The 20,980-nt window shown below is 39.0% G+C and overlaps 1 protein-coding gene across 1 annotated transcript in view; it reads right to left on the bottom strand.

Annotated features, from left to right (window-relative positions):
- UNC5A (unc-5 netrin receptor A) overlaps nucleotides 1-20,980 on the bottom strand; it is a 409,652-nt gene that overhangs the window by 236,052 nt on the left and 152,620 nt on the right. The window contains 1 exon segment of the mRNA XM_053719264.1: nucleotides 18,045-18,188. Coding sequence (XP_053575239.1) covers nucleotides 18,045-18,188 — 144 coding nt within the window.

Here is a 20,980-nt window from a genome sequence, read left to right as displayed (position 1 = left end):
CGGGCAAAAGAGCTGAATTCTTTGGGGCATGCCCCACAAAAGGCCCTTTTAAGGGCTGGTAAGGTAATAGAGCTGTTAACTATTTAATGTAGAATAGGGTAGGGCATTTTTTTATTTTGGGGGGCTTTGTTATTTTATTAGGGGGCTTAGATTAGGTGTAAGTAGCTTAAAATTGTTGTAATATTTTTGAAATGTTTGTAACTTATTTTTTTTATTTTTTGTAACTTAGTTTTTTTATTTTTTGTACTTTAGTTAGTTTATTTAATTGTATTTAATTGTAGTTATTTGTAGGTAATTTATTTAATTAATTTAATGATAGTGTAGTGTTAGGTTTAATTGTAACTTAGGTTAGGATTTATTTTACAGGTAATTTTGTATTTCTTTTAGCTAGGTAGTTATTAAATAGTTAATAACTATTTAATAACTATTCTAACTAGCTAAAATAAATACAAAGTTACCTGTAAAATAAATATAAATCCTAAAATAGCTACAATGTAATTATTAATTACATTGTAGCTATCTTAGGGTTTATTTTACAGGTAAGTATTTAGTTTTAAATAGGAATAATTAATTTAATGATAGTGTAGTGTTAGGTGTAATTGTAACTTAGGTTAGTTTTTATTTTACAGGTAAATTTCTCTTTATTTTAACTCGGTAGCTATTAAATAGTTATTAACTATTTAATAGCTATTGTACCTAGTTAAAATAAATTGAAATTTGCCTGTAAAATAAAAATAAATCCTAAAATAGCTACAATATAATTATTATTTATATTGTAGCTATATTAGGGTTTATTTTAAAGGTAAGTATTTATTTTTAAATAGGATTAATTTAGTTAATAAGAGTTATAATATTTAGATTTATTTAATTAATATTTAAGTTAGGGGGGTGTTAGGGTTAGGGTTAGACTTAGTTTTAGGGGTTAATAATTTTATTATAGTTGCGGCGGTGTAGGGGGGGCAGGATAGGGGTTAATAAATGTATTATAGGTGGCGATGGTGTAGGGGGGGCAGATTAGGGGTTAATAAATTTATTATAGTGACGATGGTGTAGGGGGGGCAGATTACGGGTTAATAAATTTATTTTAGGTGGCGATGGTGTAGGGGGGGCAGGATAGGGGTTAATAAATTTATTATAGGTGGCGACGGTGTAGGGGGGCAGATTAGGGGTTAATACATTTAATATAGGTGGCAGCGGGGTCCGGGAGCGGCGGTTTAGCGGTTAATAAGTTTATTAGAGTGGCGGTGAGCTCCGGGAGCGGCGGTTTAGGGGTTAACATATTTATTATAGTTGCGGTGGGGTCTAGGAGCAGCGGTTTAGGGGTTAATAAGTTTATTACAGTGGCGGTGGGCACCGGGAGCGGCGGTTTAGGGGGTAATAAATGTATTTAGTTGCGGCAGTGTAGGGGGGGACAGATTAGGGGTGTTTAGACTAGGGGTACATGTTAGGGGGTTAGGTACAGACATTTCCCATAGGAATCAATGGGATGTCGGGCAGCAGCGAACATGAACTTTCGCTATGGTCAGACTCCCATTGATTCCTATGGGATCCGCCACCTCCAAGGAGGCGGATTGAAAACCAGGTACACTGGGCCGTAAAACTGCCGAGCGTACCTGCTAGTTTTTTGATAACTACCAAAAGTAGTCAGATTGTACCGAACTTGTGTGCGGAACATCTGGAGTGACGTAAGAATCAATCTGTGTCGGACTGAGTCCGGCGGATCGAAGCTTACGTCACTAAATTCTACTTTTGCCGGTGTGTAGGGCTTGATAACTATAATATAAGAGTTATAATATTTAGATTTATTTAATTAATATTTAAATTAGGGGGGTGTTAGGGTTAGACTTAGGTTTAGGGGTTAAAATTTTTATTATAGTTGCGGCGGTGTTGGGGGGGCAGGATAGGGGTTAATAAATTTATTATAGGTGGCGACGGTGTGGGGGGGCAGATTAGGGGTTAATAAATTTATTATAGGTGGCGACAGTGTAGGGGGGGCAGGATAAGGGTTAATAAATTTATTATAGTGGCGACGGTGTAGGTGGGGCAGATTAGGGGTTAATAAATTTATTCTAGGTGGCGACGGTGTAGGGGGGGCAGGATAGGGGTTAATAAATTTATTGTAGGTGGCGACGGTGTAGGGGGGGCAGATTAGGGGTTAATACGTTTAATATAGGTGGCGGCGGGGTCCGGGAGCGGCGGTTTAGGGGTTAATAAGTTTATTAGAGTGGCGGTGGGCTCCGGGAGCGGCGGTTTAGGGGTTAACATATTTATTATAGTTGTGGTGGGGTCTAGGAGCGGCGGTTTAGGGGTTAATACGTTTATTACATTGGCGGTGGGCTCCAGGAGCAGCGGTTTAGGGGGTAATAAATGTATTTAGTTGCAGCGGTGTAGGGAGGGACAGATTAGGGGTGTTTAAACTAGGGGTACATGTTAGGGTGTTAGGTGCAGACATTTCTCATAGGAATCAATGGGATGTCGAGCAGCAGCGAACATGAACTTTCGCTATGGTCAGACTCCCATTTATTCCTATGGGAGGCGGCGGATTGAAAACCAGGTACGCTGGGCCGGAAAAGTGTCGAGCGTACCTGCTAGTTTTTTGATAACTAGCAAAAGTAGTCATATTGTGCCGAACTTGTGTGCGGAACATCTGGAGTGACGTAAGAATCGATCTGTGTCGGACTGAGTCCGGCGGATCGAAGCTTACGTCACTAAATTCTACTTTTGTCGGTGTGTAGGGCTTGATAACTAAGGCGAATCAGCCTCGCCAGAAATACGCTGCGGAATTCCAGCATATTTGAGGTTGATGGCTTGATAACTAGGGGCCACAGTATTTATCCAATATATAATAATATAATAAAGTGTTCATATTCCAATGTTCTGCACATATATATATGTATATATCTATAACTATATATAATCATGTATATATATGTGCAAAAAATAACACATCAGATATATGTAGAAATAGAAATATGTATTTCTGAATAAATAGAGCATATTCTGTTATGAGAAGAACATTGGAATGTGAAATATTAACCCGTTAAGTACCAGACATTTTAGCCTGCAGACTCGCCAGAAACACCAGTTATGAAGCAGCGGTCTAAAGATCGCTGCTCCATAACCTGTCCACCTGCTCTGAGGAGGCGGACAGACATTGCCGCAATTCAACCAGATTGAGTACGATCGGGTTGATTGACACCCCCCTGCTAGCGGCCAATTGGCAGCGAATCTGCAGGGGGCAGCATTGCACCAGCAGTTCACAAGAGCTGCTTGTGCAATGCTGAATACGGAGAGCGTATTGCTCTCCGCATTTTAGTGAGGTCTGTCGGACCTGATCCGCACTGTCGGATCAGGTCCGACAGACCTTTGTTAAATAGGGGCCTTTAACTTCCCCAAAAGACCAGAACATTTTTAACATTTTTGCCATCACTACATTTAAACAGTAATAGACCCTTGTTTTTTTTTACTTACGTATGAAAATTATATATTTTCTTTAGTAGACAACCAAATGTTTTGATCTAGGCCTATTTTGGTATATTTTCACCATTTCACAGCCAAATGCGATAAAATAAAAAATTGTTAACATTTTCACAAACTTTAGGTTTCTCACTAAAATTATTTACAAACAGCTTGTGCAATCATGGCACAAGTGGTTGTAAAAACTTCTCTGGGATCCCCTTTGTTCAGAAATAGCAGACATATATGGCTTTGCCATTGCTTTTTGGTAAATACAAGGCCGCTAATTACAGCTGTGCACAAGACTTTTATTATTCCTAGCAGTGAAGGGGTTAATCAGGAAGCTTGTAAGGTTAATTTTAGCTTTAGGGGCCAAATTATGAAACTCCGTATGGAGCTTGATGCCCCTGAAACAGAAGTTTGCTGGAAACAGAAGTTATAAAGCAGCGGCTCCATAACTTGTCCACCTGCTCTAAGGCCGCGGACAGAAATCAACCCGATCGAATACGATCGGGTTGATTGACACCCCCTGCTAGTGTATGCTGTCTGCATTTATCGATGTGCAGCGGACATGATACGCTACATCGTATCATGTCCGCTCGCACTATGATAAATCTACCCCTTGGGAGTCAATTTATCAAGCTCCGTACGGAAACATAAGTTATGAAGTAGAGGTCTAAAGACTGCTGCTCCATAACCTGTCCACCTGCTCTGAGGCGGCAGACAGAAATCAAATACGATCAGGTTGATTGACACACCCTGCTAGCGGCCGCAAATCTACAGGGAGCGGTATGATAAATGCCGACAGCATATGCTATCATCATTTATCGATGTGCAGCGGACATGATACGCTATATCGTATCATGTCCGCTCGCACAATAATAAATTAACCCCTTAGTGTAGAGTTTACCCTCCCACCTGACACTTCCCACACCCTAATTCCTACCTGATCCTTCTCAAACAGATCTCTTCCCTTCCCCATCCCCCAATGGTCACCCCATCTTAAGTTTTTTGTAATTGTTGTTTTTTTAATTATTATTATTTTTCTTCTTAGTGTGGAATTACCCCCTCCTCCCTTAAAAAAAGCTCTCTAACCCTCCCCCTTCTATTTATTTCCCGCCATCTTAGGTACTGGCAGCTGTCTGCCAGTACTTAGTTTTCTATAAATTGAAATTTATTTTAATAAAAAAAAACAACACAAAACATATTTTTTCTGTAGTGTAGCTGCCCAACTCCCTCCCCCTTCCTCATTTACCCCCCCCCCTCTTAAAACCTTCCCTTCCCTCTAATCCCCCCTCCACTCTAGGATCCCCCTCTCCCTCTTCCCTCTATCCCCTGTTATTTAACCAAAAAAATAAAAAGCCAAATGGGAATATCATAAAAAAACCTGATTTATTGTTACTGATAAATGCCTTACGTTTTTTTTATATCTATGAAAAGCTCAGTATGTGACGTGTGCAATTAATCCTTATCTATCCATTTGTGTCGATTGTTAATTAACATTTCTTTTTGTCTAAACAATTATAAATGAACATTAAGATGATCAGATTTTATTTCATTGTATCATTTTTAAAACTGTGATCTGAGCAATGGTTTAACATTTTTATGAAAAAAAAGAAATGATGACTTTTATTCAAAAGTGAACTGAACAAGAAAGAGATTGACAAAACCCAACCTACAAAAAAAACCTAGATATGCTGTACAAAATAGGCCACAAGAGTATTTTAAATCATGTGAAAACTTACAGAATATGCGTTTCATGATGGACTAAAATAGTGCCAGGGAGTATTTTCAATGCAAAATATCCTTTTGAAAATCAAGTAAAAATCAGGTTTTCGTATGCACTGGAGTGCATTTGTTCTGAAAATAGCTTATCTAAGTGCAAATAAATAAATAAATACAAATGTAAGACCTCTTCCAACAGATTAGAACAGAACCCCCGAAACAAGAGGTGAAAAAGCTTTTTCAAGAGTATATGGAAAAACGAGTGATCTTTTACTAAACAATTCTCTCGAGAGCTCATGAAACCTTTTTTTATTTTTTATTTAAATGGAAATGAAAGATAAAAATATTATGTATTAGAAGTCCATTATATATATATTCAAGTCAATTGTGGACCTTACTATGGGCCCGATTACAAGTGGCGCATAACGTAGCATCAAGTTATCATTAGAAGGTCGGATAAGGCTCCCTGCAGTTTTAACCCCTGATCTCCCGTGACCATTTGTGTATTAACAGGGCCTCTCTGTCACCCTGAAGAAATAAGATTGGGATGATTTATCTCTGCCATCTCTGATATGGCAAACAAAATTGAAGACCAGTACAAGTGATTCAAGTGTAATTTATTAAAAATGTAGTACTAAGCACTATCAAATGTACTTACAAAATAGAAGTTAAATAGTCAGAAATACAATCATTGGATCAAGCCCTGCACTTCATGAAAACCACCAGTCCGTTTGCCTGCAGTAGACACAAGCCGCTTAGCTATAGTCACCAACTCCACTGTTTAAACTACAGAGGATCACAGAGAGCAAAGCATTTGTTTGTCTAAATAGGCAAACTTCAGAATGGAATAACTTGGATTAGCAATGCAATCCCAGGCTATAAATATTCCCACTATCTATTTATGCGCCTTATGTTAAAACAAGAAACAATGGGATAGATTACAAGTTGAAAGTAGATTGCGTGCAAGCAAAAGCCAATGCGCTAACTTCAGGACTTTGGATATCGCGACCACTCTAACTTCTTCTCCTTATGTTTTTAGGTATTTGAGTGTAAAGGGCTCAAAGTGTATATACATATGTATATACAGTATGTACACACACACACATATATATATATATATATATATATATATATATACATATATATACAAATATACACATATAAACATAAATACACATGTATATACATAATTATATATATATATATATATATATATATATATACACATACACACATGTATATGTATGTATACAGTATCGCACAAAAGTGAGTACTACCCCTCACATTTTTGTAAATATTTTATTATATATTTTCATGTGACAACACTGAAGAAATGACACTTTGCTACAATGTAGAGTAGTGAGTGTACAGCCTGAATAACAGTGTAAATTTGCTGTCCCCTCAAAATAACTCAACACACAGTCTTTAATGTCTAAACAATCACTGGTGTCATGTGATTCGTTAGTGTTACAAAGTCTCAGGTGTGAATGAGGAGCAGGTGTGTTAAATTTGGTGTTATCGCTCTCATACTCTCTCATACTGGTCACTGAAAGTTTAACATGGCACCTCATGGCAAAGAACTCTCTGAGGATCTGAAAAAAAGAATTGTTGCTCTACATAATGATGGCCTAGGCTATAAGAAGATTGCCAAGACCCTGAAACTGAGTTGTAGCACGTGGGCAAGACCATACAGCGGTTTCACAGGACAGGTTCCACTCAGAACAGGCCTCATCATGGTCAACCAAAGAAGTTGAGTGCACGTGCTCAGCATCATATCCAGAGGTTGTCTTTGGGAAATATACATATTAGTGCTGTCAGCATTGCTGCAGAGGTTGAAGGGGTGGGGGGTCAGCCTGTCAGTGCTCAGACCATACGCAGCACACTGTATCAAAATGGTCTGCATGGCTGTCATCCCAGAAGGAAGCCTCTTCTAAAGATGATGCACAAGAAAGCCTGCAAACAGTTTGCTGAAGACAAGCAGACTAAGGACATGGATTACTGGAACCATGTCCTGTGGTCCCATGAGACCAAGATAAACTTATTTGGTTCAGATGATGTCAAGCGTGTGTGGTGGCAACCAGGTGAGGAGTACAAAGACAAGTGTGTCTTGCCTACAGTCAAGCATGGTGGTGGGAGTGTCATGATCTGGGCCTGCATGAGTGCTGCCGGCACTGGGGAGCTACAGTTCATTGAGAGAACCATGAATGCCAACATGTATTGTGACATACTGAAGCAGAGCATGATCCCCTACCTTCGGAGACTGGGCAGCAGGGCAGTATTCCAACATGATAACGACCCCAAACACACCTCCAAGATGACCCCTGCCTTGCTAAAGAATCTGAGGGTAAAGGTGATGAACTGGCCAAGCATGTCTCCAGACCTAAACTCTATTGGGCATCTGTGGGGCATCCTCAAATGGAAGGTGGGGGAGCGCAAGGTCTCTAGTGGAAGAGGACTCCAGTGGCAACCTGTTAAGCTCTGGCGAACTCTATGCCGAAGAGGGTTAAGGCAGTGCTGGAAATTATGGTGCCCACACATAATATTGACACTTTGGGCCCAATTTGGACATTTCCACTTAGGGGTGTACTCACTTTTGTTGCCAACGGTTTAGACATTAATGGCTGTGTGTTGAGTTATTTTGAGGGGACAACAAATTTACACTGTTATACAGGCTGTACACTCACTACTTTACATTGTAGCAAAGTGTCATTTCATCAGTGTTGTTACATGAAAAAATATAATAAAATATTTACAAAAATGTGAGAGGTGTACTCACTTTTGTGGGATACTGTATATCCATTATAGCCCTTTCCAGTCAAATACCTTGTCATATACCATGTACCTTTTAACCCTTATAATTATTTTTATGAATATTTATATTAATAATTATTATAAGATAGTGTATATATGATTGTAACACTTTTTTTAATGTACTTATGTTTTCTTTGGTGCAACTTTTTATTTAGTCCTAACCCTTTACATGAGCACTTCGGTCTTGCTAACCGACAAACCCAAATTTAGTTTGTGCTTGTGCGGCCGCATTTACTTTCAACTTGTAATATGAGATCAAGTGAGTGCCGGCATGTTATTTCAATATTGTGCACATTAATGTTAGCGTGCCACTTGTAATCTAGCCTACAGCCTTCTAACTTTTGAATGCTATCTATAGTATCCCTAAGATAGGATCTAGTATATTTTTTTTTGCAGCTGGCTGGAAATAATGCTCTATATGAACAATCAGGTTACTTGATAAGAATCCCACACCAGAGATAATAGGTCTGCCTGGTGGCTTCATCTGATCTTTATGGATTGTACGCACATGATAGAACACAGTAATTCTAGAGTGTGGCACTATTCATCTGTAGTGGTTATAGATTGTTAACTTTTAGTAAGCATGCTCACATGAGCAAACCTGCACTGGAAAGGCTACAAAACATACTCTGGATTCATAAGAACTACAATGCAGCCAATGAAACCAGTCAATGTGGTGGTAGCCCAGAGTCAGAATGCCAACAAATGTGTTATTAGTGCCACTTTGAGCAGTTGTGCCATGTGTTTGCCAAACCCTGCCCTAACCCGCTACACACAAAACATAATTTATGCTTACCTGATAAATTTATTTCTCTTGTAGTGTATCCAGTCCACGGATCATCCATTACTTATGGAATATATTCTCCTTCCCAACAGGAAGCTGCAAGAGTCCACCCACAGCAAAGCTGCTATATAGCTCCTCCCCTAACTGCCATATTCAGTCATTCGACCGAAAACATGCAGAGAAAGGAAAAACCATAGGGTGCAGTGGTGACTGTAGTTCAAATGAAAAAATTACCTGCCTTAAAGTGACAGGGCGGGCCGTGGACTGGATACACTACAAGAGAAATAAATTTATCAGGTAAGCATAAATTATGTTTTCTCTTGTTAAGTGTATCCAGTCCACGGATCATCCATTACTTATGGAATACCAATACCAAAGCTAAAGTACACGGATGATGGGAGGGACAAGGCAGGTACTTAAACGGAAGTTACCACTGCCTGTAAAAAACCCTTTCTCCCAAAAATAGCCTCCGAAGAAGCAAGGTATCAAATTTGTTAAATTTGAAAAGTATGAAGCACAGACCAAGACTCCGTCTTGTAAATCTGTTCAACAGAAGCCACATTTAAAAAAAGGCCCAAGTGAAAACCACAGCTCTAGTAGAATGAGCTGTAATCCCTTCAGGAGGCTGCTGTCCAGCAGTCTCATAAGCTAAATGAATTATGCTTTTTAACCAAAAAGACAGAGAGGCTGCTGAAGTCTTTTGACCTCTCCTCTGTCCAGAATAGACAACAAACAAGGTGAACGTTTGATGAAAACTGTAGTAGCTTGTAAGTAAAACTTTAAAGCACAAACCACGTCCAATATTGTGTAATAGACGTTCCTTCTTTGAGGAAGGATTAGGATACAAGCATGGAACAACTATCTCTTGAGTGATGTACTTGTTAGATACCACCTTAGGAAAAAACCCAGGTTGGTACGCAGGACTACCTTATCCATACGAAGGACCAGATAAGGAGAATCACATTGTAACACAGATAACTTGGAGACTCTACAAGTCGAGGAATTAGCTACCCAAAAGGAACTTTCCAAGATAAAGATTGATATCTATGGAACAAAAAAGGTTCAAACGGAACTTCTTGAAGAACCTTAAGAATTAGGTTTAAGCTCCATAGCGGAGCAACAGTTTTAAACACAGGCTTGGATCTAACCAAAGCCTGACCAAATGCCTGAATGTCTAGAATACCTGCCAGACGCTTGTGCAAAAAAATAGACAGAGTAAAAATCTGTCCCCTTTTAAGGAATTAGCTGACAACCCTTTTCTCAAAAACATCTTGGAGAAAAGATAATATCCTGGGAATCCAGACTTTAATCCATGAGTAACCCTTGGATTCATAACAATCAGATATTTACACCATATCTATGTTCAATTTTCCTAGAGACAGGCTTTCATGTCTGTATTAAGGTATCAATGACTGACTCGGAGAAGCCATGCTTTGATAACATCAAGCGTTCAGTCTCCAGGCAGTCCATCTCAGATTGATTCTATTTAGATGGTTGAAAGGACCCTGAGGTAGAGGGACCTGTCTCAGAAGCAGAGACCGTGATGGAAAGGATGACATGTCCACCAGATCTGCATACCAGGTCCTGCGTGGCTACGCAGCCGCTGTCAAAAACACCAAAGCCCTCTCCTGCTTGGTCTTGACCTCCGGAGGAAATCCCACTCCCCCGGAAGAAAAGTCTGACGACTTAGAAAATCCACCTCCCAGTTCTCAACACCTGGGATATGGATAGCTGATAGACAAGAGTGAGTCTCTGTCCAGTGAATTATTGTAAGACTTCTAACATCGCTAGGGAACTTCTGTTCCCCCTTGATGGCTGATGTAAGCCACAGTCGTGTATATTGTCCGACTGAGTATGATGTACCTCAGAGTTGCTAACTGAGGCCAAGTCTGAAGAGCATGGAATATCACTCCCAGTTCCAGAATATTTATTAGAAGGAGGGTCTCCTCCTAAGTCCACTATCCCTGAGCCTTCAGGGAGTTCCAGACTGCATCCCAACCAAAAGGCTGGCATCTATTGTAACAATTGTCCCATCTGACCTGCGGAAGGTCATACCCTGGGACAGATGGACCAGACATAGTCACCAGAGAAGAGAATCTCTGGTCTCTTGGTCCAGGTTTAACAGGGGGACAAATCTGTGTAATCCCCGTTCCTCTGACTGAGCATGCATAGTTGCAGCGGTCTGAAATGTAGACGTGCAAACGGTACTATGTCCCTTGCCGCTACCATTAAGCCGATTTCATTCATGTACTGAGCCACCGAAGGGCGCGGATGGGATGAAAAAACACGGCAGAAATTTAGAAACTTTGACAACCTGGACTCCGTCAGGTAAATTTTCATTTCTACAGAATCTATCAGAGTCCCTAGGAGGGAAACCCTTGAGATTGGGGATAGAGAACTCTTTCCTTGTTCACTTTCCACCCATGTGATCTCAGAAATGCCAGTACTACGTCCGTATGAGACTGGGCAATTTGGATGTTTGACGCCTGTATCAGGATGTCGTCTAAATAAGGGGCCACTTCTATGCCCCGCGGTCTAAGGACCGCCAAAGCGACCCCAGAACCTCCATAAAGATTCTTGGGGCTGTAGATATCCCAAAGGAAAGAGCTACAAACTGGTAATGCCTGTCTAGAAAGGCAAACCTGAAAAACGATGGTGATCTTTATGCATCACAATGTGAGGATAAGCATCCTTCAAATCCATTGTAGTCCTCTATTGACTCTCCTGGATCATAGTTAAGATGGTACGAATAGTTTCCATCTTAAATGACGGAATTCTGAGGAATTTGTTTAAGATCTTTAGATCCAAAATAGGTCTGAAGGTTCCCTCTCCTTGGGAACCACAAACAGATTTGAGTAAAAACTCTGTCCCTGTTCCTCTCTTGGAACTGGATGGATCTCGTACACAATGTAAGAATGCCTCCTTCTTTATCTGGTTTGCAGATAATTGTGAAAGGTGAAATCTCCCCTTTTTTGGGGGGGGAATCTTTGAAATCCAGAAGATATCTCTGGGATATAAATTCCAATGCCTAGGGATCTTGGGCATCTCTTGCCCACGCCTGGGCGAAGAATGAAAGTCTGCCCCCTATAGGATCCGTTACCGGATAGGGGTCCGTTCCTTCATGCTGCCTTAGAGGCAGCAGCAGGCTCCTTGGCCTGCTTATCTTTGTTCCAGGTCCGATTGTCTCCAGACCGCCTTGGACTGAGCAAAAATTCCCTCTTGTTTTGCCTTAGAGGAAGAGGATGCCACACCTGCCCTGAAGTTTTTAAAAGGCACGAAAATTAGACTTTTTTTTTTTTTTTTTTTTTTTTTTTTTTTTTGCCCTTGATTTGGACCTATCCTGAGGAAGGGCATGACCTTTTCCTCCAGTGATATAAGCAATAATCTCCTTCAAACCAGGCCCGAATAGGGTCTGCCCCTTGAAGGGAAGTTAAGTAGCTTATTTATTAAAGTCACGACAGCTGACCATGATATAAGCCATAGCGCTCTGCGCGCCAGTATAGTAAAAAACAGAATTCTTAGCCGTTAGTCTAGTCAAATGAACAAGGCATCAGAAAACAAAGGAATTGGCTAGCATAAGCTTGTCAAATATATTCATCCAATGGAGTCGCTTAACTGTAAAGCCTCATCAAGAGACTCAACCCAGAACGCCACAGCAGCAGTGACAGAAGCAATGTATGCAAGGGGCTGCAGGATAAAACCCTGTTGAATAAACATTTTTTATCCATTGGATCTAAAAAGCACAACTGTCCTCGTCAGAGGTAGTGGTACGCTTAGCTAGAGTAGAAACTCTTCTCTCCACCTTAGGAACTGTCTGCCAGAAGTCCCGTGTGGTGGTAACTATTAGAAAACATTCTTCTAAAAAATAGGAGGGGAAGAGAACGGCACACCTGGTCTATCCCATTCCTTATTAAAAAAATTTTAGTAAACCTCTTTAGGTATTGGAAAAACATCAGTACACACCGGCACTGCATATTATTTATCCAGTCTACACAATTTCTCTGGCCCTGCGATTGTACACATTCATTCAGAGCAGCCAAAGCCTCCCTGAGCAACAAGTGGAGGTTCTCAAGCATAAATTTTAAATGTAGAAATATCAGAATCAGGTTAAATCATCTTCCCTGAGTCAAAAAAAAATCACCCACAGACTAAGCATATTGTGAGGTAGTATCATACATGGTTCTTAAAGCGTCTGTATGCTCTGTATCTACCCCCAGAGCTAACTGCTTTCCTTTAATTTCAGGTAGTCTGACTAATACTGCTGCCAGAATATTATTCACCACCTTTGCCATGTCTTGTAAAATAAACGCTATGGGTGCCCTTGATGTACTTGGCGCCATTTGAGCGTGAGTCCCTGAAGCAGGAGTCGAAGGGTCTGACACTTGGGGAGAGTTAGTCGGCATAACTTTCCCCTCGACAGAATCCCCTGGTAAAAGAAACGCTATGGGTGCCCTTGATGTACTTGGCGCCATTTGAGCGTGAGTCCCTAAAGCGGGAGTCAAAAGGTCTGACACGTGGGGAGAGTTAGTCGGCATAACTACCCCACGACAGAATCCTCTGGTGATAATGTTTTTAAAGACAAAAAATGATCTTTATTGTTTAACATGAAATCAGTACATCTGGTACACATTCTAAGATGGGGTTCCACCATGGCTTTAAAACATAATGAACACAGAGCTTCCTCTATGTCAGACATGTTAGAACAGACTAATAATGAGACTAGTAAGCTTGGAAAACACTTTAAATCAAGTTAACAAGCAAATATATAAAACGTTACTGTGCCTTTAAGAGAAACAAATTTTGTCAAAATTTGAAAAACAGTGAAAAAAAGGCAGTAAAACAAACGAAATTTTTACAGTACATGTAATAAGGTAACAGAGCATTGCACCCACTTGCAAATGGATGATTAACCCCTTAATGCAAAAAACAGATAAAAAAAAAAAAAAAAAAAAAAGACATAGACGTTTTTAAAAACAGACACAACAAACTGCCACAGCCAACAGTGGGAAGCTTCAGTTAACTGTTTCTATGCAAAATTTAAGCCAGCCATGTGGAAAAAACTTAGGCCCCAATAAGTTTTATCACCAAACATATGTTAAAAAACGATTAAACATGCCAGCAAACGTTTTAAAACACATTTTTACAAGAGTATGTATCTCTATTAATAAGCCTGATACCAGTCGCTATCGCTGCATTTAAGGCTTTACTTACATTACTTCGGTATCAGCAGTATTTTCTTAGTCAATTCCATTCCTAGAAAAATATTTTACTGCACATACCTTATCTGCAGGAAAACCTGCACGCCATTCCCCCTCTGAAGTACCTCACTCCTCAGAATGTGTGAGAACAGCAAATGGATCTTAGTTACGTCTGCTAAGATCATAGAAAAACGCAGGCAGATTCTTCTTCCAAATACTGCCTGAGATAAACAGCACACTCCGGTGCCATTTAAAAATAACAAACTTTTGATTGAAGAATAAACTAAGTAGAAAGCACCACAGACTCTCACAACCTCCTATCTATGTTGAGGCTTGCAAGAGAATGACTGAATATGGCAGTTAGGGGAGGAGCTATATAGCAGCTTTGCTGTGGGTGGACTCTTGCAGCTTCCTGTTGGGAAGGAGAATATATTCCATAAGTAATGGATGATCCGTGGACTGGATACACTTAACAAGAGAAATAATGTTATTTGCAATGTTAATACTTTATATTAGTTCTGGGATGCAAAATAGTTCTTACTGGTTTACAGCCAAAATAAAATTCAAAGTAAGTGCTATTGCATTTCATTTTAACAAGTATTTGTTGTTTATACAAATATATTGTATTTAGTGGTTATTTAATATTTCCATTATTCATATAGCAGAAATACAATTTGAATATTGATTATCATAGACATATAGTGAGGTTCAATCTTTCAAATTTTGCATTTGAATTTGACTCGGGATTAGCACAGCTCCACAGCTCGCTACACTTGCCCATAGCAAACTGGGGAGCTGCGCTAATCCTGACCCTTCTTCACAGAGCTCAGGGGCTACACTAATAGGAGATTTAGTGTGCTCTAAGCTTTCTATTAGCGCAATCAAGGCTCTGTGAAGAAGTGTAGGGATTAGTGCGGCTCCCAAGCGTGCTATAGGTCAGCATATGATGGTGCAGGTGAACTCTTTCACCTGTAGCAAAGGAACATTTACATTTATTTAATGAGAATAAATGTAAATGTTGCACAAATACTCTGTATTCATTTTGTTTAAAACTAAATACCGAATAGCACAGCAGTTGAATATTCGGAAAACTAATTTTGCTAAATATTCAGCTGAAGCAGATTTTTCACCTGTGCACATGTCTAATACATATATTCATTTTCGGTCACAAGGACTATAGCGTGTACAACCGTATTAATCCTATATCATATATTGCTTGTCGGATATTGATATATTATAAAATTTCCAACCAGCCAATGTCATACTATACATTTTTGAGAACTGTAGTTTCAATGACATTCTGCAGATGAGGTCATGAAAAGGTATAGTCACTAAAGTAATTCTAAATCCAATGACAATGCAAAAAATAGATGAGTTATGAATCAAAGTCCTATATTGCTAGTGATTCATTCATTTTATTTCCTATTACAGCAGCCCATAACGTTGGCTTAATATATTTTTTTGTGCAGTTAATGTCATTAGTGCATGTTAATTTGCTTTTAAGCACTTTGATAATTGATGTTATAATAGTATGATAATTTGCATTTAAATATTTTTAATTGGATAGCTACATAAATTCCTGTCAGGACACTTGCTGTTTATGTCCTGAGGTAGACCTGTGGAGGCCTTGAAAGGCATGTGTGCTGTTTCAGCTGTTCTGCCCTCCAGCTCTGATAATGCTGTACATTTAACTCTGAGGCTTGTCTATTCAGTGCAGTGCCTGAAACAAGCTTTTATTATGACCTCAATCTGATTTGGCCCATGCTATAACTGCTTCTTGTCTCAGAATCCCCTCAATGTAGCTACCCAATTTGTTTTATTTAATTAGTGTTGGAAACACATAAAGTTAAGAAAAAAAAAGTAGCCTTCAGTCATTTGTTTTAGTAGTTCAAATATGGAAATGTTGATTTTTATCATCTGATAGGAACTGCGATGTCTACCTATTATTATATCTCAAAGTGTAGTCAAAGTCTAATTATATATATCCCTGGTATTCTTTCATTTCTTTAATATATCTACCCTATTGCATATGTTTGAAGAATGTCATGTGTATCTATTAAATTTACAAGCATTATAAATGCAAAGTTTTTACTATGGATTCACATAATAGAATATTAATCTCCAAATGGAATGGTGGAATATTCTTAAAGGGATATATATCACAATATTTAATTATTTGATTTACTGATCCTATTGAACTATGTTAATCTCCACAAAATGGTTAAACACATAGGTAAAATCCTGCTCTGGAGCCACAAGCATTGCAGCTTGCAAGAAGGAAAATCGGTAAGCCAAATATGGGTGGCAGTTTCTTGCAGCAGCTTTACAAGTAAGCATTGATCACAATCCCTTAGCAAAACTTATCAAATGATTTATCTATAAAAATACCCATAGACTTCAGTGTTACATTTTGTAGATAAACCATTACATACACCTTTTTGGATTTTGAGGATTGTAATAGACCCAATGGCCTCTAGTTATCAAGCCGTCAACCGCAAATAGGCTGGAATTCCGCAGCGTATTTGTGGCGAGGCTGATTTGCCTTAGTTATCAAAGGCTAGAAACCGGCAAAAGTAGAATATAGTGACGTAAGCTACGATCCGCCGGTCTCAGTCCGACACAGATCGATTCTTACGTCACTACAGATGTGCCGAACACATGTTCGGCACAATCTGACTACTTTTGCTAGTTATCAAATAAATAGCAGGTACACTCGGCACTATTCCGGCCCAGCGTACCTGGTTTTCAATCCGCTGACCTGGAGGTGGCAGATCTCATAGGAATCAATGGGAGTCTGACAGCAGCAAAAGCTCATGTTCGCTGCTGCCCGATATTCCATTGATTTCTATGGGAGATGTCTGCACCTAACACCCTAACATGTACCCCAAGTCTAAACACCCCTAATCTGCCCCCCCTACACCGCCACCACCTATATAATAGTTATTAACCTCTAAACCGCCGCTCCCGGACCCCGCCGCCACCTACATTATACCTATTAACCCCTAATCTGCCACCCCCTATACCCCCGCCACCTATATTAAAGTTATTAACCCCTATCCTGCGGACCCCGGACCCTGCCGCAACTAAATTAAATGTTTAACCCCTAAACCGCCGCTCCCGGACCTCGCCGCAACTAAATTAAATGTTTAACCCCCTAAGCCGCTGCTCCTGGACCCCGCCGCAACTAAAATAAATGTTTAACCCCTAAACTGCCGCTCCTGGACCCGCCGCCACCTATATTAAACTTATTAACCCCTAAACCTAAGTCTAACACTAACACCCCCCTAACTTAAATACTATTTAAATAAATCTAAATACATATTACAGTTATTAACTAAATTATTCCTCTTTAAAACTAAATACTTACCTGTAAAATAAACCCTAAAATAGCTACAATATAACTAATAATTATACTGTAGCTATTTTAGGATTTATTTATTTTTATTTTACAGGCAACTTTGTATTTATTTTAACTAGGTACAATAGCTATTAAATAGTTATTAACTATTTAATAGCTACCTAGTTAAAATAACTACAAAATTACCTGTAAAATAAAACCTAACCTAAGTTACAAATACACCTAACACTACACTATCATTAAATTAATTAAAAAAATTAACTACAACTACCTAAAATTAAATAAATTAAATAAACTAAACAATAGTACAAAAAAAACACACTAAATTACCGAAAATATTTTTTTTTACAAGAACTTTAAACTAATTACACCTAATGTAAGCCCCCTAATAAAATAAAAAAGCCCCCCAAAATAATAAAATGCCCTACCCTATACTTTGATAACTAAGGCGAATCAGCCTCGCCACAAATACGCTGCGGAATTCCAGCGTATTTGCGGTTGACGGCTTGATAACTAGAGGCCATAGAGGCCAATAGCTAGGGCCAGTAATTAAAAAAATGTAAATGATGTCAGGTTTGCATGAGAATATCACTTTAATTTTGAAGTCTGTGTTTTAGCTCCCTCTACATTTTTTTTTCTTCATTTTTATTCTACTTATGATTGTTAAAAATTGTGATGTTTATTTTAGAGTTCACAGCTGTAAAATACATACATGCAATGCGGATAAAGGCCTTCTGACTCTTGGATGTGCCAGACGAGCTCCATGCCACACAATGGCACCAGTATTCGTCCAAACCAAAGATCTTTTCCACTTGCTGACGAGAGATGTCTATTCTCACTTCCATAACAGGCAGGCCTAGGAGAATCAAAAGAGAAGAGTGTCACTGTGACCTTCAGCACTCAATGCTATAAACAAACATATTTTACTCATGTGAAAAGGAAGATCAGAATGTAACCACTTTATTGCTTTAATGGAAAACTCTATACATCACCTATGAAAAATGACCTCTATATCTCCAAGCTACAAACAAACTAAGCAAACCATAAAAAAAGAATACATATGTCAAACTCTTAAAAAAAACACTCACATAGCTGTCTAACATAAAGGAAGTTCTTTGCATAAATCCCTTTATTTTTTAAGATAGAAGAGAAAGAGAAAACGATGCCACCTATTCTATAACACATGGAAACATTAAAAAATACCATGACAACTAAAGTCACAGAAAAAAATAGATTTCTGTTTCAAACATACAGTGTGGGTGAGTGGAAGAGTTGCCAGTGCTGGCGTATATTGTCATTCCAAAATATTTAAGAAGACAGATGGCACCTTAGGGGTAAAATTGCCCCATATGCTCTATATCACTGGTAACTGCTACCATGATATTGAGGGGTCTTGAGACAGAGAAAACTATATACAGGGTTTCCTCTGAATAGTTGTGTCAGATGATGTTCGGATGATTTCCTTCTTCACTTGTCATAAATCCTTTGATAAAGAGACTGAACTACTTGAGCTAAGATGTTGTGAAATAGGGAGAAATGTCTTACTGATTAATTATGATGAATACGAATGAAAAGAATGTGCAAGTGCAACGATTTTTACTTCCCTAATCAAAGATACATTTTTAATCCCTTTCATATGAAAGCTACCTTTTTTTTTTAATCTTGGTATGCTTTTTTGTATCTTAACTCCTTTCCATGAGGGCATATGTAGATATACTCAAGAGCACAAAAGTGTCTTGAACATATAAGGAAGTAGTGTTTGCAACAATGTTTGCTACAGTTTCATACATAAAGTGCTAAATTACAAGTGGAGCGGTATTTAGTGATCCCGCACTAGAGTAAACTTCACTTGAAGTAATCTATTTGCACATGTGGATAAGTGCACCTATTACAAGTTGAAAATTAAACTTTTGTATGTGAGAAAAAATCAGACGTATGCTAACTACAGGATCTCGAATAACGCCTTTTCTCCTCTTTGAGGCATATTTATCATGCTTCGTACAAAAACAGAAGTTATGAAGCCGCGGTCTAAAGATCGAATACGATCGGTTTGATTGACACCCCCTGCTAGGGGGCTGCATTGTACCAGCAGTTCACAAGAACTGTTGGTGCAATGATAAATGCAGAGAGCGTATGCTGTTGGAATTTATCGATGTGCAGCAGACTTGATCCGCTATATCGGATCATTTCCGCTCGCATAATCATAAATATGCCCCATAGGGGCATATGTATCAAGCTCCGAATGGAGCATGATGCCCCATGTTTCTGGCGAGCCTGCAGGCTCGCCAGAAACAGCAGTTATGAAGCAGCGGTCACAAAGACCGCTGCTCCATAACCTGTCCGCCTGCTCTGAGTAGACGGACAGACATCGCCACAATACAACCCGATCGAGTACGATCGGGTTGATTGACACCACCCTGCTGGCGGCTGATTGGCCGCGAGTCTGCAGGGGGCGGCGTTGCACCAGCAGCTCTTGTGAGCTGCTGGTGCAATGCTGAATACGGCGAGCGTATTGCTCGCCGTATTCAGCGAGGTCTGGCGGACCTTATCCGCAGTGTCGGCTCAGGTCCGCCAGACCTTGATACATATGCCCCATAGACTCCAATGGCTAACCAATTTTCTTCACATACAGGAAAAATGTATTTTTTATTATATATATTTATATATATATTCCTATACCTTTGGAATGCAAAATATTTACAGTACATAAACAGTAAAACACATTATTACATAAAATGTATTAAAAATTATTTATCGTGTTTTAAGGTATTTAAATGAAAAGGGCTCCATATATATATATATATATATAGATATGTATGTATGTGTACACATTTGTATATATGTGTGTATATGTGTATATATGCATGCAAATACATATATGCACATATAACATAAATACACATGTATACCCACACACACACATATATATATATATATATATATATATATATATATATATATATGTGTGTATATATATATACATGCATATGTATGTATGTATATATCCATTATAGCACTTTCCATTCAAATGCCTTGTCATATACCATATAACTTTTAACCCTTATAACTTTCTAATTTTAACATTTATGTGAATATTTTTTTATTAGATAGTGTATTTATGCATGTTACACTTTATTTTAATGTATTTATGTTGTGTTTAATGCCCTAACCCTTTCCACTAGGTCTTCAGTCACACTAAATGACAAAAACAAATTTAGTTTGCGCTTGTGCTATCGCATTTATGTTTAACTTATAATACGTGCACAAGTTAACACGGATGCAATATTTTACACTTGTAATCTAACCCTATGGGGACGATTTACCATCTGTCGAATGGACATGATACGCTGTACTCATTTAACATTTCTGGTGAACTGCTTGTGCAATGCCGCCCCCTGCAGATTTGCGGCCAATCGGCCTCTAACATGGGGTGTCAATCAACCCGATCGTATAAAAATCGGGTTGATTGCTGACCGCAGCCTCAGAAGCGGTGGGCTAGTTAAGGAGCAGCGGTCTTAAGACCAATGTGATTAGGCACAATACGGCTGATAATAAATTGGCCCCATAGTCGCTAGTTAATTCATGATCAACTTGTTTGCAAGGAATAAATATAATATGTGTCACACACACCAATGTGCCTTCTTGTCT

Source organism: Bombina bombina, chromosome 6, assembly GCF_027579735.1.
Source record: "Bombina bombina isolate aBomBom1 chromosome 6, aBomBom1.pri, whole genome shotgun sequence".
NCBI classification, from domain to species: domain Eukaryota; kingdom Metazoa; phylum Chordata; class Amphibia; order Anura; family Bombinatoridae; genus Bombina; species Bombina bombina.
Note: the sequence above shows the minus strand (reverse complement) of the source record. Positions and strands in the feature narration are given on the sequence as shown.